At 39.2% G+C, this 18,176-nt stretch overlaps 1 protein-coding gene across 1 annotated transcript in view; it reads left to right on the forward strand.

Moving 5' to 3' along the window:
- CUBN (cubilin) overlaps positions 1 to 18,176 on the forward strand; it is a 144,508-nt gene that overhangs the window by 5,736 nt on the left and 120,596 nt on the right. The window contains exons 7-18 of the mRNA XM_036406448.1: positions 1,519 to 1,645; positions 3,103 to 3,271; positions 4,004 to 4,135; positions 5,325 to 5,420; positions 5,945 to 6,066; positions 8,216 to 8,402; positions 10,082 to 10,200; positions 11,765 to 11,996; positions 13,213 to 13,394; positions 14,195 to 14,357; positions 14,552 to 14,742; positions 17,732 to 17,888. Coding sequence (XP_036262341.1) covers positions 1,519 to 1,645; positions 3,103 to 3,271; positions 4,004 to 4,135; positions 5,325 to 5,420; positions 5,945 to 6,066; positions 8,216 to 8,402; positions 10,082 to 10,200; positions 11,765 to 11,996; positions 13,213 to 13,394; positions 14,195 to 14,357; positions 14,552 to 14,742; positions 17,732 to 17,888 — 1,877 coding nt within the window. The remainder of the gene's footprint in view (positions 1 to 1,518; positions 1,646 to 3,102; positions 3,272 to 4,003; positions 4,136 to 5,324; positions 5,421 to 5,944; positions 6,067 to 8,215; positions 8,403 to 10,081; positions 10,201 to 11,764; positions 11,997 to 13,212; positions 13,395 to 14,194; positions 14,358 to 14,551; positions 14,743 to 17,731; positions 17,889 to 18,176) is intronic.

An 18,176-nucleotide genomic window follows, 5' to 3' on the forward strand; every position in this document is an offset into this window, starting at 1 on the left:
ATCACGACATGCCATGGCTCATGTGATGGAACCACAGCAGTGCCAAGCAGCAGTGCATCACAATTTGGCTGAAGTGCCTTGAGTGTGACCTACTTCTGGAAGCTCTTCTCTGAGAAACTTCAGATGGGTAGCAGACTAATCTTTGCCAGAGTAGACAGGAGACAGTGCCATTGTTCTCCTCCTTTGGAGACAGTTGGATTGCCTTCTGTGTCCTTTGAAGTTGAACATGAAGCTCTGAATGTACTTTAGACGTATAAAAGTCATCTGGTTCCCTGACCTGCTGCCTCTGTGCTTGCCCATGCTGAGCTGCTGCACTGATGGGAAGGTGCTGTTCTGCTTGCTGTCTCTTACAATAATGAACATGCTGTCTTGCACTGCAGACTGCAGTTAAGCATTAAGCTGTTGTGGGGTTTTGAAGCCTAAGTTCATGTGGGTTGCTTGTCCTGGGTGCACTCTTTAGTTACCTGCAATTGACTTATCAAACTGCAATTTCAGCTGAGCATGTGACGTGGTGGAAGGGACAGCAGCAGCTTATTTTATATAAATTGCTTCAAGGTCCAGGTCAGCTGCACTAGAATACCCTGATTTCAGTTCCAGACAAATGCTTTTACAGAGCACTTTTCCTTAGGCAGCTGAAAAGCAATCCAAGAAGGGTGCATACCTACCATATGTCTCTGCAAGCCGCAGACATTGCAGCACATAACTTGAATGCAAATAAGAGTCTCACTGTCATTTTATTGAGAAGATAGTGATCTGAGAGGAGGTTTTCTGTGAATTTATATCTCTTTCAGCTGTATTTCAGAGCCTCACATTTTGTCTATGTGGAAATAAAGAGCCAGTGAAAAGGGAAACATTATCTGACGGCTCAGAAGTTCCCAGTTTCAGTTCCACCACATATGTATAATGTTGTAGCTAAGCTCTGCCCTATAAATAACAATGTGATGCATGTGGCAGCTTTCAAACCAGATCCTCCCAGTAGAATGCCTTCTTTCAACCCACTGCTTTGTTCTTCCCACCCCACCAACCCCAAATGCCACCTCTTGCCCACTACATCCCTAAAAGCTGAGGTGCTGCTGAGACAGCAGCTGCCCATTGTTGCGGTGTGGGGATGAAAGTACCAGTCATGGCATTTCTGCACATGGCATCATATGATGGTCATGACTGAAAAAGGAAGTTTAGGTGCTCTTTGAGTGAAGTGGGGTTTCCATGCTCATATTCTATTTAAGTCTTATGTTAGACTTTTCTTTTTTTCTGGATTTGTGCTTATGAATGTAAAAAAAGGTGGTAGATTTTTCCATAGGGCCAGACAGTCATGAATATACACGAGTCTCAAATGGTTCTTGAGTCTCTGCTGAACGGGAGATTTGCCTCTCTGCATGATTATTAGCAGGATTGTCATAGTAAGTAAATAGATGTATCTTGTAAGGAACACCCCATAAAGTGGAGAATGGAAATGAACAATCTTTAACAGTGGTAGAAAGACAAAATGTTGATTTTTCTTTCCACTTTCACTATTAGCTGCTCCTGTACTCCAGAAACCTATGGGCGTCACTGTGACTTGAAATTTGATGACTGCCAGGAAGGATCTGAGAGCCTCTGTGAGCATGGCCTCTGCGTGGATGAAGAAAGGGATCAGCCCAACAGGGTAAGGAAGAATGTATAAACCTCAGCACTCAGCACACAGCACAGCATGAATAAGCAGCAAATTCTGCTGAGTTTGACAAAACTGCATAGCATGGACTGCTGCTGAAAACAACAAGAAAGGCCACTGTACAACATAACAGCCTCTCTGTTGTACCAAGGGTGGCAGAAAGAATCAGAAATGTCTGATGTCTTGTTAGAGGTACTTGTCACAGTATTAGATCTACTAATACGTCCATAGCAAGTTAGGAATATTTTTTTTATAAGCTGAAGTCTTATTTGAAATACAATATTCTTACTGTTCATTATTTTGGGAGTTCTAAGTTGCTACAGTATTTTACTGCTTAAATGACTGAGAAGGACAAATACCATGAATCTTATTTTTCCTGGGAAAAGTGGCACATTTGTAACACATTAGTGCCAGGGGCCTGGAAGCTGCCAGGGCTGCATGGTGACCGTGTGGCTGCTGCTCATCCTTGGTGCTCCTCAGTGTCAGCTGGATGTGGGTCTGACTCCAGGCCCAATCTTTCCAAGCATCTGCACTGGATGGATGCTAGCACACACTTGAGTGCTCTTCTGGAGCAAGCCAGCTCATTCCATTTAGGTGAGAATCTGGGTACAGGGTGTTCACTCCAAAGGGACAGATGGACCATGCCAGCTTTGGCTCTTTCCACTCAGAGCAGCCCTCCAAAACCACCCAGCCAAGCTTGTGCTCCTTAATACTCCTATATGCCCATGCACCATTCCAGTCACAGCACTTTTTTTTTTGAGCTTTGCTATAAATTATTTCTTTGCTTAATTTTTAGAAGTTTCAAAATTCATCACTTATTTTCTGCCCATTTTTTGTTGAGAAAGCTTTTCAAAAGGGTTCAGTGTTGGCTTAACAGTCTGTTCCTGTGACAATCAACAATAAAGCTCCCATTAACTTTAATTGGACCAAAGCTAGATAAATGCTGAAATCTGACCATTAGTAAAGTTTACTAGAGAGAAAACTGTTTTCCTAAAAGAAATCATGTATTTGCATTTTAATGTCAGTGCTGCACATTGCATAGACTACTGAATAATTTGATTAAAAGAAAACAGCCAAGATGATTTCAGGTTGCTTACAATGATCTCTTTGCCCTGGTTAAAAAGAAAGTTGATGGCTTTTAATTATGGTTTTGTAGAGCTCATAATTAATCTTATTTTTCTCTGGGAGCTTTGGGGTAAATTACAGATGTCTTTTATGAACATAATGAATGAGCCTGAGTTGCTTCCATAATCTGAAAAAGCAAATTCAGAGGAAGAAATAGACTGGGAAAACTACTGAAGCAACTTACAAAACAAAACATACAAGCCATGTAATGCTCTGAAAGCTTTCTTGTTATAGTTTGAAAGTAATTTTATGAAATTAACTCCTCTTGCCTTTTTCTTGACTACTGCAAATGCCTTAAACATGCACTGTGGTGTTTTCTGTGGCAGCCCAAGTACCACTGTATCTGTGATGCTGGCTGGATGTCCCCTCCTGGCAGCCCTGCCTGCAGCGCTGATATAAATGAGTGCAACCTCTCCAATCCTCCATGTTCACAGGATCCACCTGTGCAGTGCTACAACACTCCAGGCTCCTACAGATGTGGTCCCTGCCCCACAGGTATCTCGTCCTTCCATGCTCTCAGGTTGGATGGGGTGGCAGAGGTGCTACTGCCCGTGTATCATAAGCACAGACACAGGATGCAGCTCTATGAAATGCTTTGATCTGTGTTCTAGGGAATAAATGCAAGTTGTGTTTTATATAGGTAACACAGGCAGTGGAGTCTAATGCATGATTTATCTCATCCTAAACTGAGCATCTAAATAGGTCTCATGTCCACAGGTACCTTCATGTCCATCATGTCCTGTCACCTTCACATAATTTGTCTGCAGTACTTTTATGTCTGTATGTTTCCTGCCCTAAGGCAATATAAAAATCTGATTGTTCCCTCAGACCATATAACCTATGATTACTCTTCCTGAGCTGGGCAGGTGGTGTCTATAGGAAAAGTTTTTAAAGTATTTAAGTGAAATTGCAATAAAGCTTTGCTGCAAAATGTATGTATACATGCACCTCACTGGAACTGCACCCTCTTTAGGTAAAAGTGTGTTTGAATCTGAAATATCCAGAATACAGTTAAAATAAAACATTCTTGTACTCATCTCCACTCTGTTGTGTTTGAAACCTAATTTTCAGACTGGTATGAATTTTAATCAGTTATGAGAGAGACAGGTCTACCCTTGTGCTAATGAAGTGCAATTCAGTTGTATTCTATGAAAAGATTTGGTGAAAGAGGAAACCAAAAAAGGCCAGGCATTTTCTTTCTGATGTCTTTTCTGTGCTGCTTTTTAGGCTGGCAAGGAAATGGCTACACTTGCCAAGACATTGATGAATGTGCAAGTAATAATGGAGGCTGCTCAACTGTACCTATGGTCCAATGCATCAACACAGTTGGATCATTCCGCTGTGGGCTCTGTCCTCCAGGTAAAATGGGTTTCTTGCTGATAATACTATGGAAAGGCTTAAAAGATGAAGATTCAACACATACAAGCCTGTTTTGGTGTAGATTTAAGAAGCTGAAAATTGGTTTTATAGAAATATCACATACACAATACTGTAATACAGAATGCAGAGTCCAAATATATTCAAATTGCTTCAAATAGTTCAGCTATTAATGAACTTTGTATAGAGTATGCCTCTACAGAGGATCCTCTGAAATGGGTTTCTCTTGTACTAGGTAGCTGTTTTCAGTATTATAGCCTTGATTTGGTGAAGTACCTCCTTTACAAGATCATTAAAGGGAAACAAGGATTGCATAATTATGGTAGTAATTTCATTGTCTGTATTAATTGAAGGAGTATCCTGTGTGCCATAAATCACAGACTGTATTGTCTGCAGTAAAAAAGCCTTGATAATTGTCACGCTCTGAATGCTGTCTGAGGAGGCAGCGTTTCCACTGCAGTACAGCTCAAGCAGTGGAAGTTGCAACTTAAGTCTTTATAATCTATGCTTTATGATTTAAAATGCTTTCTGAAATGTATGGGATCAATACTAGAAATATAGCAGGAAAAAGTCTTTCTAATTGGCTTTTTGATTGCTATTTAAATGGCAGGTAGGGAAGACTCCCAGTTACTGAGTGCTGAAGGGATATCACCATGCTGGAAATGTGGCCTCAGACAAGTTTTGGTGATGTCAGCTCTGGCCATAAGGAGCTGTGCTGCAGGGCTTTGGTCCTCCTGAACGTCCTGAGAGGATCTGGGTGTTGTGTTTGAGATTCAAGTGCTGTTCTGGTGTGCAGGAGGAAAAAGTCTGGATGTGGTTAGGGCTGACTGGGTGCAGATGTGTAGGGAGGGCAACACATGGTAGCTGAGAGACACAGGCTTCTATGGCCTCACTGACTTTACCTACATTTAAAATACACTAATATATCTTTTTTTTTCTGCAACTGTGGAAGGATTTATTTACAGTCAGAATCCATCCCTGCCTGCAATGAAGGAGGCACAATAAATATGCAGGTTTTACTTCAGCAGCTATCTCAATTCTTTCTTTTTAACTGCAGAAGACTATGATTTTACACCATGAATTAGTATTTTGCTCACCAGTTGATTATTTTACTGTCAATTCTCAAAGAAAATGGTTTTTTACAGACTAACTGAGGTTTACCTCTGAACAGGTTATGAGGGAGATGGACAAACATGTACCCAGGTTGATATCTGCTCAATAAATAATGGAGGGTGCCATCCTTTGGCTACTTGTACCTCAGCTCCAGGTATGATGTTTTCTTAAAGACTGTGAGGTAATATCAGCGTGAATATAATATCTCATGGAGGACCTGGTTAGGATAAACCCACTTTATAGAAACATATCTAGATTGCAGCCCCTTTGCCATAGTCAGCTTTGCCTCATGCAAATGATTTTACAGGCAGGTTAGCTAAAGCCAGCAGACTTTTTCACAAACACTGACAGAAGTAGATTTAGGCTCCGCCAAAAAGAAGACTTTATGCTAAAACTGTAGAGATGTTCACCATTTCTCTTTGATGCAGTTTTCCAATTATAGAGCTGCTTTTAATATTCCCCTTCCCACAAAATACCCTACAACTACCCCACCAAGGGTGACCTTGGGCTCTCAGGTACCCATAGCAAGACAACACTAAAAATAATTTCCATGTTCAAACTGGGCACTGACCAAGGAAAGTGTCAAAAGATCAATTCAGAATAATATTAAGATTCTCCTTCAAAATGTCAAGGACATTTACAGACATTGGTATTATGTTCTATGTCTTATCTCCCAAGGGCCCATGGCATTGTGTTCCTGCACATCTGGGTTCACTGGAAGTGGATATGGGCCGAATGGGTGCTCTCCTCTCAGTGACATCTGTCAGCTGCAAAACCCCTGTGCCAATGGGCAGTGCCTGGTAAGTGCTGGGCTCCTCACACGCAGTGACAGCACTGTGCAGTTAGAACAAGCCAGGGAGCCTTGCTGAGGCTGAAGGCTGAGTGCACACATACTGCTGGGAATGAGGCAAAGTCAGTGGGGACTGCAAGGTCAAAGGATATACCTGAGGAAAGCAAAGTGAGTTTCAGGGCACATAAGCCATTTCCTTGTGTGTGAAGTAGAGGTAGCAATCTTGGCACTAATGGCCTGAGAAATTGTGTTTGGTAGCCCACACTAACCAATGGAATGCTTGTGCTGATGGGAGAGAACTGTTCTTGGTGGCACAGGAAAGTAATTTACCACCCTGGATCATGGAGAATTACCCATGATAAAGGCACCAGTACCTCTGCTGCCCTTCAGACTGTTAATATCCAGCAGAGTTAGTTAGGAGTTCCTAGTCTGATTTTGTGAGAGCACTCCTAGAGTCTCAGGCTGTTTATATGAATGTGGAAAGGGTGTTTCAAAGGAATTGGTTGCACTGATGGTAACCAAGTCTTTTTGACCTAAACTGATTGGTGGGATGAATTCATTCTCATGCACAGTGAACATTTAGTTTATCCTCATGGACCCTATGAAGGCTTTTTTGGCTTCCTGAGTGAGGTGTGCTGTGCCCTGGAAAGTCCATGCTGCAGACCTGGGGGTTTTGTTGTGGAAGATATTTAGGATGGTGATTTTGCCAAAATATTTACAAATGCTAATTCTTTTATTCCAGTAGAGTTTTTTCCCATTTATCCCCATTAGGCTGCAGATGTCCTCACTTTGGTTGTCCCTGAAGGCACAGAGAAAATGAGACATAAAATATGGATTTGGCAATGTTAGGTTAATAACTGGATTTGATGATCTTAAGGCTCTTTTCCAAGCTAAATGTTTCTACGATTCCATGGTGTATTACCTCTTGCTTTTTCAATTTTCTGTGTGAACTGTGACAGTCCTCTCACACTCCACTCCTGACCAGCATTCCTTGCTCCCTATTCTGTAGGTATCTACTGAATACTGTCTTCACTCATATTTAAAGATTTATAGCCCTATTTATAGGGCTTGTTTTGCCCAGATCTTATGTACTTTTTCTGACTATTTAGTTCATTTTAGTCAGTTTATTAAAAGGTATGACATCTTCCCCTAAATATTCTAACATACAACAGTGGGCAATCATGGCTACAAAGTACCTGAAGATAATAACACAGATATTTAAGTAATATGGCTACAGAAGCATCTAATAAAATAGAGAAACAGCAGAGCTATATTTGGCCAGCATCATGATAGAGGAAATAAGTAATTAAGTATCAGGCAATGCAGATCAGAAAACACCTTCTAAAATAATATTCAGAGCCCTAAATACACATCAAAACCCTCTTCTATTATACTGAAAATCTCTTTGGGACACAGAGGACATGAATAGATAACAGAAAAACAAATAGAGAATGCAATACACTGATTGCATGTCATCAGAGATGGGATTGTAGCTCGTACCTGGGACCATTGCTGATACATTGTGTCTATAAAACAAGAGATATAAGGATTGTGTCTATAAAACAAGAGATATAAGGAAAGAGAACATATGAAATTAAACCAGTTACAGATATGGAAAGACTTGATTATATGGAGTAGTACAGGTTGTGACAATGGAAATAGAAAAGAGACATACAGAAAAAGGAATAAAGCTGAAAAGGTGCTGAAATTGTTCCTCTTTAACATTCCTCAGGATGAAAATGAAAGTTAACAGCGCACATAACTGCAGCACAGACTTCCTGGAGAAAGGTCTTGAGAGAAATTACTCATAAACCAGTTATCTTGCCTTGCTATTTATAAGGTTTAGGTAATTTGATTGACTTGATTCTAGCATGATCAAACAGTTTTCTGAATGGCTAAAAGGGATTTTAGCCATTCAGATTTTGATCTTCAAGAAAGTAATTTGAAAGAGCTCTGCTAAGAACTAACTTAAAAACCCAAAGAGATAATCTAATTAGGCTTTATGCTTATTTTGGTATTCACTAGTGACCATCAAGATTTTATTTCTTTACTCCATTATTTCCTCACAAAATAAGTGTAAACTTCAGTCTTTCTCCTGACTCCATTGATTTCATTAGATATTCATGCTCATTGTTTATTTGATTTCTTTGTATCCGTAGGCAATGATCTCTGGCTATTTCTGCCTGTGTAATGCAGGCTGGACAGGCCCTAATTGTACAGAGAACATTGATGAATGTATCAGCAACCCGTGTCAGAATGGGGGCACCTGCACTGATGGGGTCAATGGCTACTCCTGCGAGTGCACCAGCGCCTGGACAGGACCGCAGTGCCAGACTGCCCAGCAAGGTACAGCCAGAGCCTCCCCCTCCTTCCCTGGGAAATGGGACAGCAGGCTTCAGCCAGTGGGTGCTTGGTGCATGGCATTGACATGTGAATAACAACTGAGTTATGATGTGAAAAACAGCCCTGTGTTTGGTAGATTAGAGGTCCCAACCAAATTCCCTCCATGTCAGAGTTTTCCATGAGCTTTGTTTACAGCTGTTTTGTTCAGCAGTAGGAATGCAACAAGCTGATCTGCAGGCCCACTGGCCTTGGCTAGATGCCAGACATCCTAAAATCAGATCTCTGTTCCCGAAAAAGTTGTCTGGAAAGCTGGTTGGGAAAGAGGATCCAGTATAAGGAGAACAAAAGAATATATTGATGTTTCTCTTTTGTGCATATTATTTTAACTGTTATGAAGCCGGAAGGTCCTGACGTTGTTAGTCAAGAGGAAAAGCCAGAAAAGGTTTTCAAACAGAAATGTAATGAAAGAAATGCTAGGCATGAAAATGGGGGAATCTCAGTTTTATACTGACTGCAAGGTTTTCCCTTTTCCTCCTAATATAATTTCTTCTGTTTGTTTGACAACCTTTTTTGCCATTAATTTTAATTAAAGAAGCTCAGGATAGCATTCCAGTGAGTCCAGTGTCCCTGTGACAAGAGTGGCTCATTTTTACTCTAGACTGCTAAGAAGAAAGCAAATTACATTTTAATGTAATACAGTATGTAAAACTTCCACTGATCCCCTGTGAAATCTTTTAGAACTATTTTAGGCTTTTTTTCTATTTTCCTGAAGTATCTAACTAGTATTTTTTATTATGATTAATTATTAATATTTTATTATTAAGTCCACAGGGGGAAAAAATTATATGCAGTAAGGAATCATACTGTACCACCTGTTCTTTTAGTTTTTAATGAAGGAAAAAATAATGTATTTTCTTTCATGATCATTTTGAATCAGGTTGAAAAAAGGTGAGATATTTTAGACAGACATTTCAAATAAAATTATATTATTTTTACCACTTCTTGAAACAAAATAGTTTGGTGAGAATTGGCTATTTCTTTAGAATCAGTTCAATGTTAGCCTACAAGTGCTTGGTGCACACTAGCTGTATATGCCTTGCATTTTGGCTGCTTTACATATTTTTCTGTAACTGGGGTTCTCAGTTCCCATGCATTGAATGGTTCAGTGAGAGAAGAGACCATGGTGTGTCATGAGAGGGATTATCAGGCCAAGAAATCTGGGCAAAAAGAATAAATGGAACAATAAAACCTCCTGAGGATAACTTCTATGATGTACCACTTCTGAGAAAGACAATCTTACATCATGTTAACTTCAAAATGCAAAATTTTATTTCATTGAAGGGGAAAAATCGAGAGATTCAATCTGGAGGTATCCTTCTGGAAGCAAAGCATTTTATGGACACTATCGTGAGACAGAATCAATATCTTTTGGCACTATCCACATGTTCCAACTGACATTCTTTGCTCTTTTTCCAAGAACTATTTTTCTTTTGGGGAATTTGTGCTTTTCTGAGATGTCATTCCACTTGAGAGGAAGTCCTAAAGATCCTTTCATAGAAGTATTTAACAACATTGCTTTAAATGTTTAAGAGGAAAAATCTATGCAAAAAAAAAGCTAGGTTTTGGCTTAGTCTGTAGAGTAATAGCACAAAATCTGTTTAATTTTCTCTCTCTTTTTGCAGTTTGTGGAGGATACCTCTCAGGCTTGACGGGGACTTTCCATTACCCCAACAACCCAAACAGCCAGTGGTACAGCAGTGGGGTCAGCTGTGTTTGGGTTGTTCAAACTACTCCCAACAAGGTAAAGTAGAGTTCAGGTTAAAGAAAGCCTCAGTCTGTAGGATCTCTGATTGCTTATCAGAGCAAACATGACTATCTTCATGCTACATGTGTTCCTATGCTATGATCCAATGCCCTCAGAATAAATAGTTTTTCAAAAGAATAAATTTTAGATCCTTAACAACCCTTCAGGCTCCTTAGCCTAAGGATTTGCTTGGGTTAGATTTTCCAAGCTTTCCTAAGCAGATGAGAGTTATAGTTTATTAACCTATTCCAGGTACAATGTTCTTCATTGCTTTAGAATGCGATCTGTGAATGGATGCATGAGAAAAGCTCTGCTCTGATGGGCTCCTCAGGTGGATCCTGAGCTGAGTGAGTTGGTCAGAGCCTGGTGCTGACAACACCAAGGCTGTGGCTTTGATCCCCACGTGGGCCAACACTTCACTTATGAGCATGGCTTGATGATCCTTCTTGGTCCCTTCCAGCTCAGACTATTCTGTGATTCTGCGACCCCAAAACAATTTCATGTTTCTGATATCTGAGTACAGAAATGTAGAATGCTTAACTCATATTGTCAATGCCTTTGTGTAATAACAGCATCTGATTTTTTTTTAAAGATTGATTTTTAACTGTTGCACACAAATGTATATTCTGATCTGCAACTAACAATTCCACTTGTGTTATAAATAACAGCTACAAAATATGCTACTCCATAATTTAGCATTAAATTTCTTACCTGGGATCTAAATATTTGATATATTTTTGACATTTTCTGGAATGAATTAAGTCATTTTATAAACCAGTACTTAACAGTGGTTTATACAGCATTACATATATATATATATATATATATATGTATATATATATGTATGTACATATATATACATATATATATATATATATATATATATATATATATATATATGTATATATATGTACATACATATATATATACATATATATATATATGTATGTGACATATCCTCAGCCTAAAGCTGGGGAGCCACTACTGTCTTCAGCAGAGCATATTACAGCACATCAGTGAAAAATCTGAAACTTAAAGCTGTGCATGTCACTAAGTATCCAGAATGGGCTATAGAGACACTGATTTTATTTGTACAAAACAAGATCATTGAGCCTTTTAACTCCCATTACAACATTTTCAAACATAGCAAGGGTGAAAAATACTAATTATCTAATGAAAAAAACTGCCTAGGGAAACCTGGAATAAGATATTTTATGTTGTGTTTCAAGCTTTTCACATGGCTTGAAATTTACACATATAGATATTTTGCACATATAACACACACAGGCAAATGGTCTCAATTATTAGTTTATAGAAATGATGCTCTTTCCAGAAAACTTTACTGACTAAATTCTTATCTGTCTGTCTATCTTCTCTCTTCCCTTTTGACCCTTAAGATTCTTTGATATCCTTTTTTGTCATGGAACATTTCAGGAAATGACATAAAAGCTCATAGATTCTCACAGTTGCATGGACACACATATCAGCTCCATAAAGTTTCTGCATAGATAGTGTCTCAGCAATGGAGAAAAGAGATATTTTGTTTTCTCTCTTCTATTAGATTCTGCGTGTTACTTTCCCATTCTTCCAACTGGAGACAAGTAATCAGTGTAACTCTGAATTCCTTCAAATCCATGATGGTCCTTCAGCATCAATGCCCATTCTTGGAAAATACTGTGGCTTCCCAGGTCCTAGAGAGCTTCTCAGTTCCCACAACTCTCTGTATTTCTGGTTATACTCAAACCACACCATTACTGGAGGTGTTACTGTTCATTGGGAATCTCTGGATCCTGGTAAGTTGATCAAATGCAAAGCATTTTTATGGCTTTGGAGTAAAATGAATTCCTTATTTCCTTTGGTTAGGAAACATTAGAAGCAAAAGGACAGTATTTTTCAAGGGAGTGAGCCTGAAATATTTATCACTTGAAGATACTTTCAAACTCTAGTTCTAGGTCTCTGCATGAATAGCTTTCTGCTGTTTTTTAGGGCTGCTTTACACTTCCTGTGAGGAATCCCCCAATGAGCATGTGTTTCTGGGGATAGCATTCATTTAGTCAGTTCTCTTTTGTCACAGAAATATCTGGTACATCGAGCAAGCAAGTTAATGGTTTGGTTTGCCACTGACAATTTACAACATCCTAAATGTTCCAAACATGATAGATTATAGGGAACTGGATTTTAAAGAATGTGTGAGGGTTTTTCCTGTGATTTGTTGTACATTTCTGTCTGAATTCTTGATAATGGCAATTGGGTGATTGTTCCAGATGGTCTGGCAATGCATTCCCAGAGATAAATTTCAAATCATCTCACATAACATTAAGGTCACTTCCGTGTTCTGTGTATTATCTAGAAGCAAAAAGTGCATTGGGTTGTGTCTTAAATGAACCATAGAGTAAAAATGCCATTTCCTTTTTTCTAGAAATATTTCTTGAAATGCTTTTAATATGATTTTTGGTGGGTTTTTTCTTTCAATTGTCATTATTGGATCGATAATTACTAATTGACAAATACTGAATTAATACTTTGAGTACTGAAAAGTGAAAGCAGATATTTTGGAGGAAAAAGTAGCACTAACAGAAAAAAAGCAAAGAGAGCAGTATAGATGAGATTAAACTAGCTATTTCTTTTTTTTTCTTTTTAATGGAACTAGTCTTGTGATAGGATAAAAAATTGAGACTATTTACAAAGTACAGAAATTCAGATTAATTTTGTAAATCCTATCCAAACACAGTGCTTCTGATTATTCTTCTTAAAGCATGTTAATCATGACTGGGTAAGAATCTTTTACTGGGCAAATCAGGAAATATTTGGAGTTCTCCTTTTAAAATTGCAGAATTAACTGCAAAATTTAAAGCAAGAAGAAGCTTGCTGGTTTGTTTGGCTTGGTGTTTGTTTTTTAATTTATTCTGACCTCAAAGTTGTAGGTGGGTTTGACACTACAGGACAGTTCATCTTCTGACCCAACATGTGGTGAGAAATACTCTGTTGTTCCATGTCTCTTTCTGTTAGAATGTGGTGGTGAGCTGACAGGTACTTACGGCTCGATAACCTCCCCAGGATATCCTGGTAACTATCCTGTAAACAGAAATTGTTTCTGGACCATCTCAACCAGTCCTGGCCTCCTCATCACATTTGCTTTTGGCACACTGAGCCTGGAACACCATGACAACTGCAATTATGACTATTTAGAGGTAAAGTGTAATTGTGAATGATGACAACATTTTGTGGATATGTTATTGCAAAACGAGGTATTTCAAAACTTTTTTATGTACAGAAGGGGACTGTTTGAAAATTTAATCCTCCTGGGTTGCAATGCTTTTTTTAATTTACATATTCCAGCCATCCATGCACAATCAGAGACAATAGGACAGAAAGGGGATGAGAAGCTGCTTCACTGAAGTCTGTGGAAGTCCTGTGACAACAAGGATGGGATTCAGGCCGAATACTTGATGGGAAACTTTCACTTTCGTACAAAGTTCAGTCTCCAAACTCCTTGTCAAATGTCAACCCACAGAGAATTCATGAGCCTACGGGAAACTGTTCAGGAAAGGGATCTAAGACTAATAGATTCATATCCTGGCTCACACAGCCATCCACCACTTGATGTATGAGCTGAGGGCTTTTTGTTGAGTGTGACCTAATGCTTACAGAATTCAGCAATACCTTCTCATGGAAATGAGAAGTCAGTTTGGAATAGCATGTTGTGTCCAATGCAGAGCATGATTTCAAGAAAGCAATTCAACAGTAGATCTCTTGATACTTTCTTTCTCTTTCACAAAACCCTTGATGACTCCTGGCAGCAGCACCACAGCTATGCTGGTGGATCTGTTTCTTGGTTCCTCTGTGTTTGGAGGAAACTTCCTATGAGCTTTCCCTCCACCCACCATCCATAATACCTCTGGGGCCACAGAGATAACTTAAGGAGGGTTGGTACTGTTCACAACTGGCACACACATGACAATCCTAAATGTTGATCTCTCATTCTGTCTAGATTCGAGATGGTCTCCTTCCACAAGACCCTGTCCTTGGTAAATACTGTAGCACTGGATCTCCACCCCCACTCCAAACCACTGGTCCATATGCATTTATTCACTTTCACTCTGATGACTCAATTACTGATAAAGGCTTCCATATTGTGTATACAACATCTCCTGGTAAGTAAAATATTCAGGATTAAAGGTCGGTCTGTGACATTCTCGAGCTAGAGATAACACATGAATGGATGTAATTAACACTTGCTCTTTAATAATAAGAAATTCTTTTTGATTTGCAGTCATTGTACAGAGGCAGCCTCAAAAGGAGTTACTGTACTTATGAATAGCTCTTTTTTTTTTTTTTCTTGCTATAGCAGAACCAAGTTGTGGAGGAAATTTCACAGAGAGTGAAGGGGTTATCACATCTCCTTTCTGGCCTAACCCTTACATCAACAACCGACAATGTGTCTACATTATCCGACAGCCAGAGGATGAAAAAATATTCGTCAACTTTACCCATATGGAACTGGAGAATCATAGTGATTGTTCAGCAAATTATATAGAGGTGATTCTCTTAATAGGTTGATATGAAAATTTGAATGCATATGTGTACAAGAGCACGTATAACTTCTGTCCCAAGGGCCACTGCAGAAATAGGTGTTAATCAAACAACTAAGTAGATGAGTTTACTAGGGCCCAAAAGTCACAGGGGCTGAAAGATGGTGCAGGATGGTGCATTTGGATGAAGCAAGGATAAGAGAATGAGGAAATCTGTCTAACTTAACACTAATTCTTAATAGTCTGTACATGATTAAGGGGGAGTTTGAACATTTGGTAAATTAATGTCAACTGCAAGAAAAAAAAATAATGCCATAGCTGCTATGCAGCATTTTCTGGAGTCAAAGTGTTATATGGAAGATTTTGATCTGACACTAAAAGGAAACACCATATAAATATTTATACACACATTCCCAGGGAAGTGATTGAATTACCATTCGTGGAGGTATTTACAAGAAGTGTAGAAGTGGCACTTAGGGCCATGATTCAGTGGTGGGCTTGGCCAAGCTCGGTTTGCAGTTTTACTCTAAGATTTAGAGATCCTTTCCAACCTTAATGATTCTATGATTCTATATACATATGTAAAGCTGGGAGTTTATTGTTGCCATAACTGAAATCTTTAATTCAAGAATTCTTCTTAGTCTAAATCTCACTGGCATAGACAACAAAATGGTATAGTTGGAATGTTTTTATATATATATGGAAAATGTAGTAATAATGCAAAACTAATATCAGTACTTAGTGCGTTCCACTTGAGGTGACTTTCACTTCTAGCTCTCTCTTCATTGGTTTGCAATGTTGTGTTACACATAAATTTACAGCTCTAGGGTGCCAAATTTACAGCTGTAGGTGCAGGGAGCCATCCCTGCAGCCCCAGAGCCGGGTCCAGCACTGCCAGCCATGCAGCTCAGTGGCAGCACAGGTTGGGTTTTGTATTTAATCTCTTCTTGACCAGTGAGGAACAGGCCTCTGTGCTGTTGGTCTATTTTTAAAAGATGTTTTTTTGTTGTCATCGTTCCCTTCTCTCCTCCTGTAATTCAAAGACCTAGGTTGGAATGAAGTGTAATTAGTTTCTGAAATGAGAGGGGAAGTGTGTTTAATGAAAACAGACAGCTTTTGTTTGTTTGGCCTGCTACTCCTCTTGCCTAATTGCTGGCAAAACAGCAGCTAAATTCACAACAGCCACAGAAACAAAACCATTTCTGTTGAACACCATCGGTTTGTATTAGTTCAGCAAGGCATTTACCTCACTGTTTGCTGATCAGTCACAAGCCCTTCAGTTTCCATGTGCTCCTGCCCTCCTCTTCTTCCTGCCCCCTCACTCTGTGGCTCAGCCCAGAGCAGAGCAATCAGACTGACGTTTTCTGGCTGGGACAGTCAGTAAAAACAAAGTACTGTGCTCTGTTATTAAGACCTGATTTTTTTCACATGTGCTTTTGTAAAATACTCTCCCACTGGTTCATCTAGGGAGATAACTTTTGGGTGTTGAAGTTACCTTAAAAGTCACTCTCCAACAACTTTTTTTGTCACTTTGGAAAAGTGCAGATTATTCCATTCCCTGGCTCTATCAGGAAATCTGTAGACTTTGCACAGGGACCAGACACAGCTCACAGCACTTGCTCAGGGAGGGGTGTTTAGTTCCTTTTAAGGATGGAATCTGCCATAAGAAAACAGACAATAAAATTTATTTGAGAAAGGCTGTGACACGATGATGCAGAGGTAAGATGCTACCCAAGGCAGCCCCTTTTACATGCTGTCCTTCTAATTGGGAAGAGGAGACATTACTCATATAAATGGTTTAGATAACCTATTAATTTTATCACTACTCACTGGACTATATAAATAAAAAAAAATAAATAAAAATAAATAAAATAAAAAAATTGGTGTTGAGAGGGGACCTGAAAGCTGGATGTCCCTGGTTTGCCAGTGAACTCACTGGAATGATTTTTTGGCTTTGACAGCATGTACATGCATTTAAAAGCAGTTCCATTTACATGAACTATCACCACTTTTACAGCAGAAAAAAGGCATTTTGTTTTGGGAGAATCTTTGGGACAAAAATTGCATTTTTTTTGCTTGGGCAGAGAGCAAAGGACCCATTTTTTGGACCTCAGGTTATTGTTACCCACTTGAAATGAGGTGGGCTCCTCAGAGATATACCAGGGCTCTGCCTGGATCCCTGGATGTAGCTATTCTTACTCATGGAATATGGACTCAGAGTCTGAAGTCTTGAGGTACAAATAAGTCTTTCCCATCAACTCCCCTTGATAATCAGGATTTATAATCAACTTTAAGGAAATTCTATAAGATACATTTCTCCTTTGATTAGCAAATTGATTGAGGTCAGTAGAAAGGAAGTGGAAGGTAAAAGCTGGATTCTCTGATGTAGCCTCATTGCCATTATCATGCACTGAACCCTTCAGCTAAAAGAGTGAAAAGGTGTCAGTGTGCCTCTTTACTGCTTTAGGGACTTGGAGTTGCATCTCCTCTTAGTGAGCTGTCTGCTTGCATCATGTATGGATGCAGATGCTTGTTCTGGATAAGTGCCATACAAAAATCACTGGAAACTTAATGGCCAGAGCAAGAAAATAGAAAATACCATTTTCTTTCCCTAGCAGATTTTAATGCTGGCAAATATTTCACAGCTATCACTGGTGAGCACCCTACCTGTCTCTTTCATCCTAAAGGTGTCATCTTTGGAAACATAGGCCCAAATAGTGCTAAAACTGTGGTTCATAGAGAAGATCATTTAATCCTGATGTCCTGTGACAGCAGCATGTGTTTGTGTCTTCTGTGCTCATCATCTGATTGTTCCTTTGAGGTCTCATAAGTCCTGTGCTTGTGCCAGTTACAGTGATGGCTCTGTGCCCCTCTCATAAATACATAAAACAGCTACTCCTTTTGTTCTGTAGCAGCTCTTGGGAGATGATAGTTTTATCTGGATATCAGATACCAGTGATTTTATGATCTAACACTTTCCTCTTTTTGGTGACTAGGTTCGAGATGGTGACAGTGAGATGTCTCCTCTCATTAGAAAAATCTGTCATAATACAATCATGTCTGCAATCACTTCTACCAGCAATGCTCTCTGGATCAAATTCAAGTCTGATACTTCTGTGCAGAGATCTAGCTTCAGGGCTGTTTATCAAGTTGGTAAGTGGAACTGGTGATCTGCACAGTGAACTTCTTGTATTTGGACAGTTTCAGTCATTTCCATGATACAATATTCATATAATAGGTTAAACACAAACTTCAAAAGAAGTCAATTTATTTATTTAAAAAGATGTCTGCAGTATGTTTGCTGTAGGCACTCCTAGCATGCTTGGAAACAGGCCCTTTGTTGCTCCTGACCTTGAGATTATCTCAGATGGTTAGAGCATGGTGCTAAAACAGAAAGGTTGTGGGTTTGATCCTCATACGGGCCATTCATTTAAGAGTTGG

The sequence above is a fragment of the Molothrus ater genome, chromosome 1 (assembly GCF_012460135.2).
Source record: "Molothrus ater isolate BHLD 08-10-18 breed brown headed cowbird chromosome 1, BPBGC_Mater_1.1, whole genome shotgun sequence".
Classification (NCBI taxonomy): Eukaryota; Metazoa; Chordata; class Aves; order Passeriformes; family Icteridae; genus Molothrus; species Molothrus ater.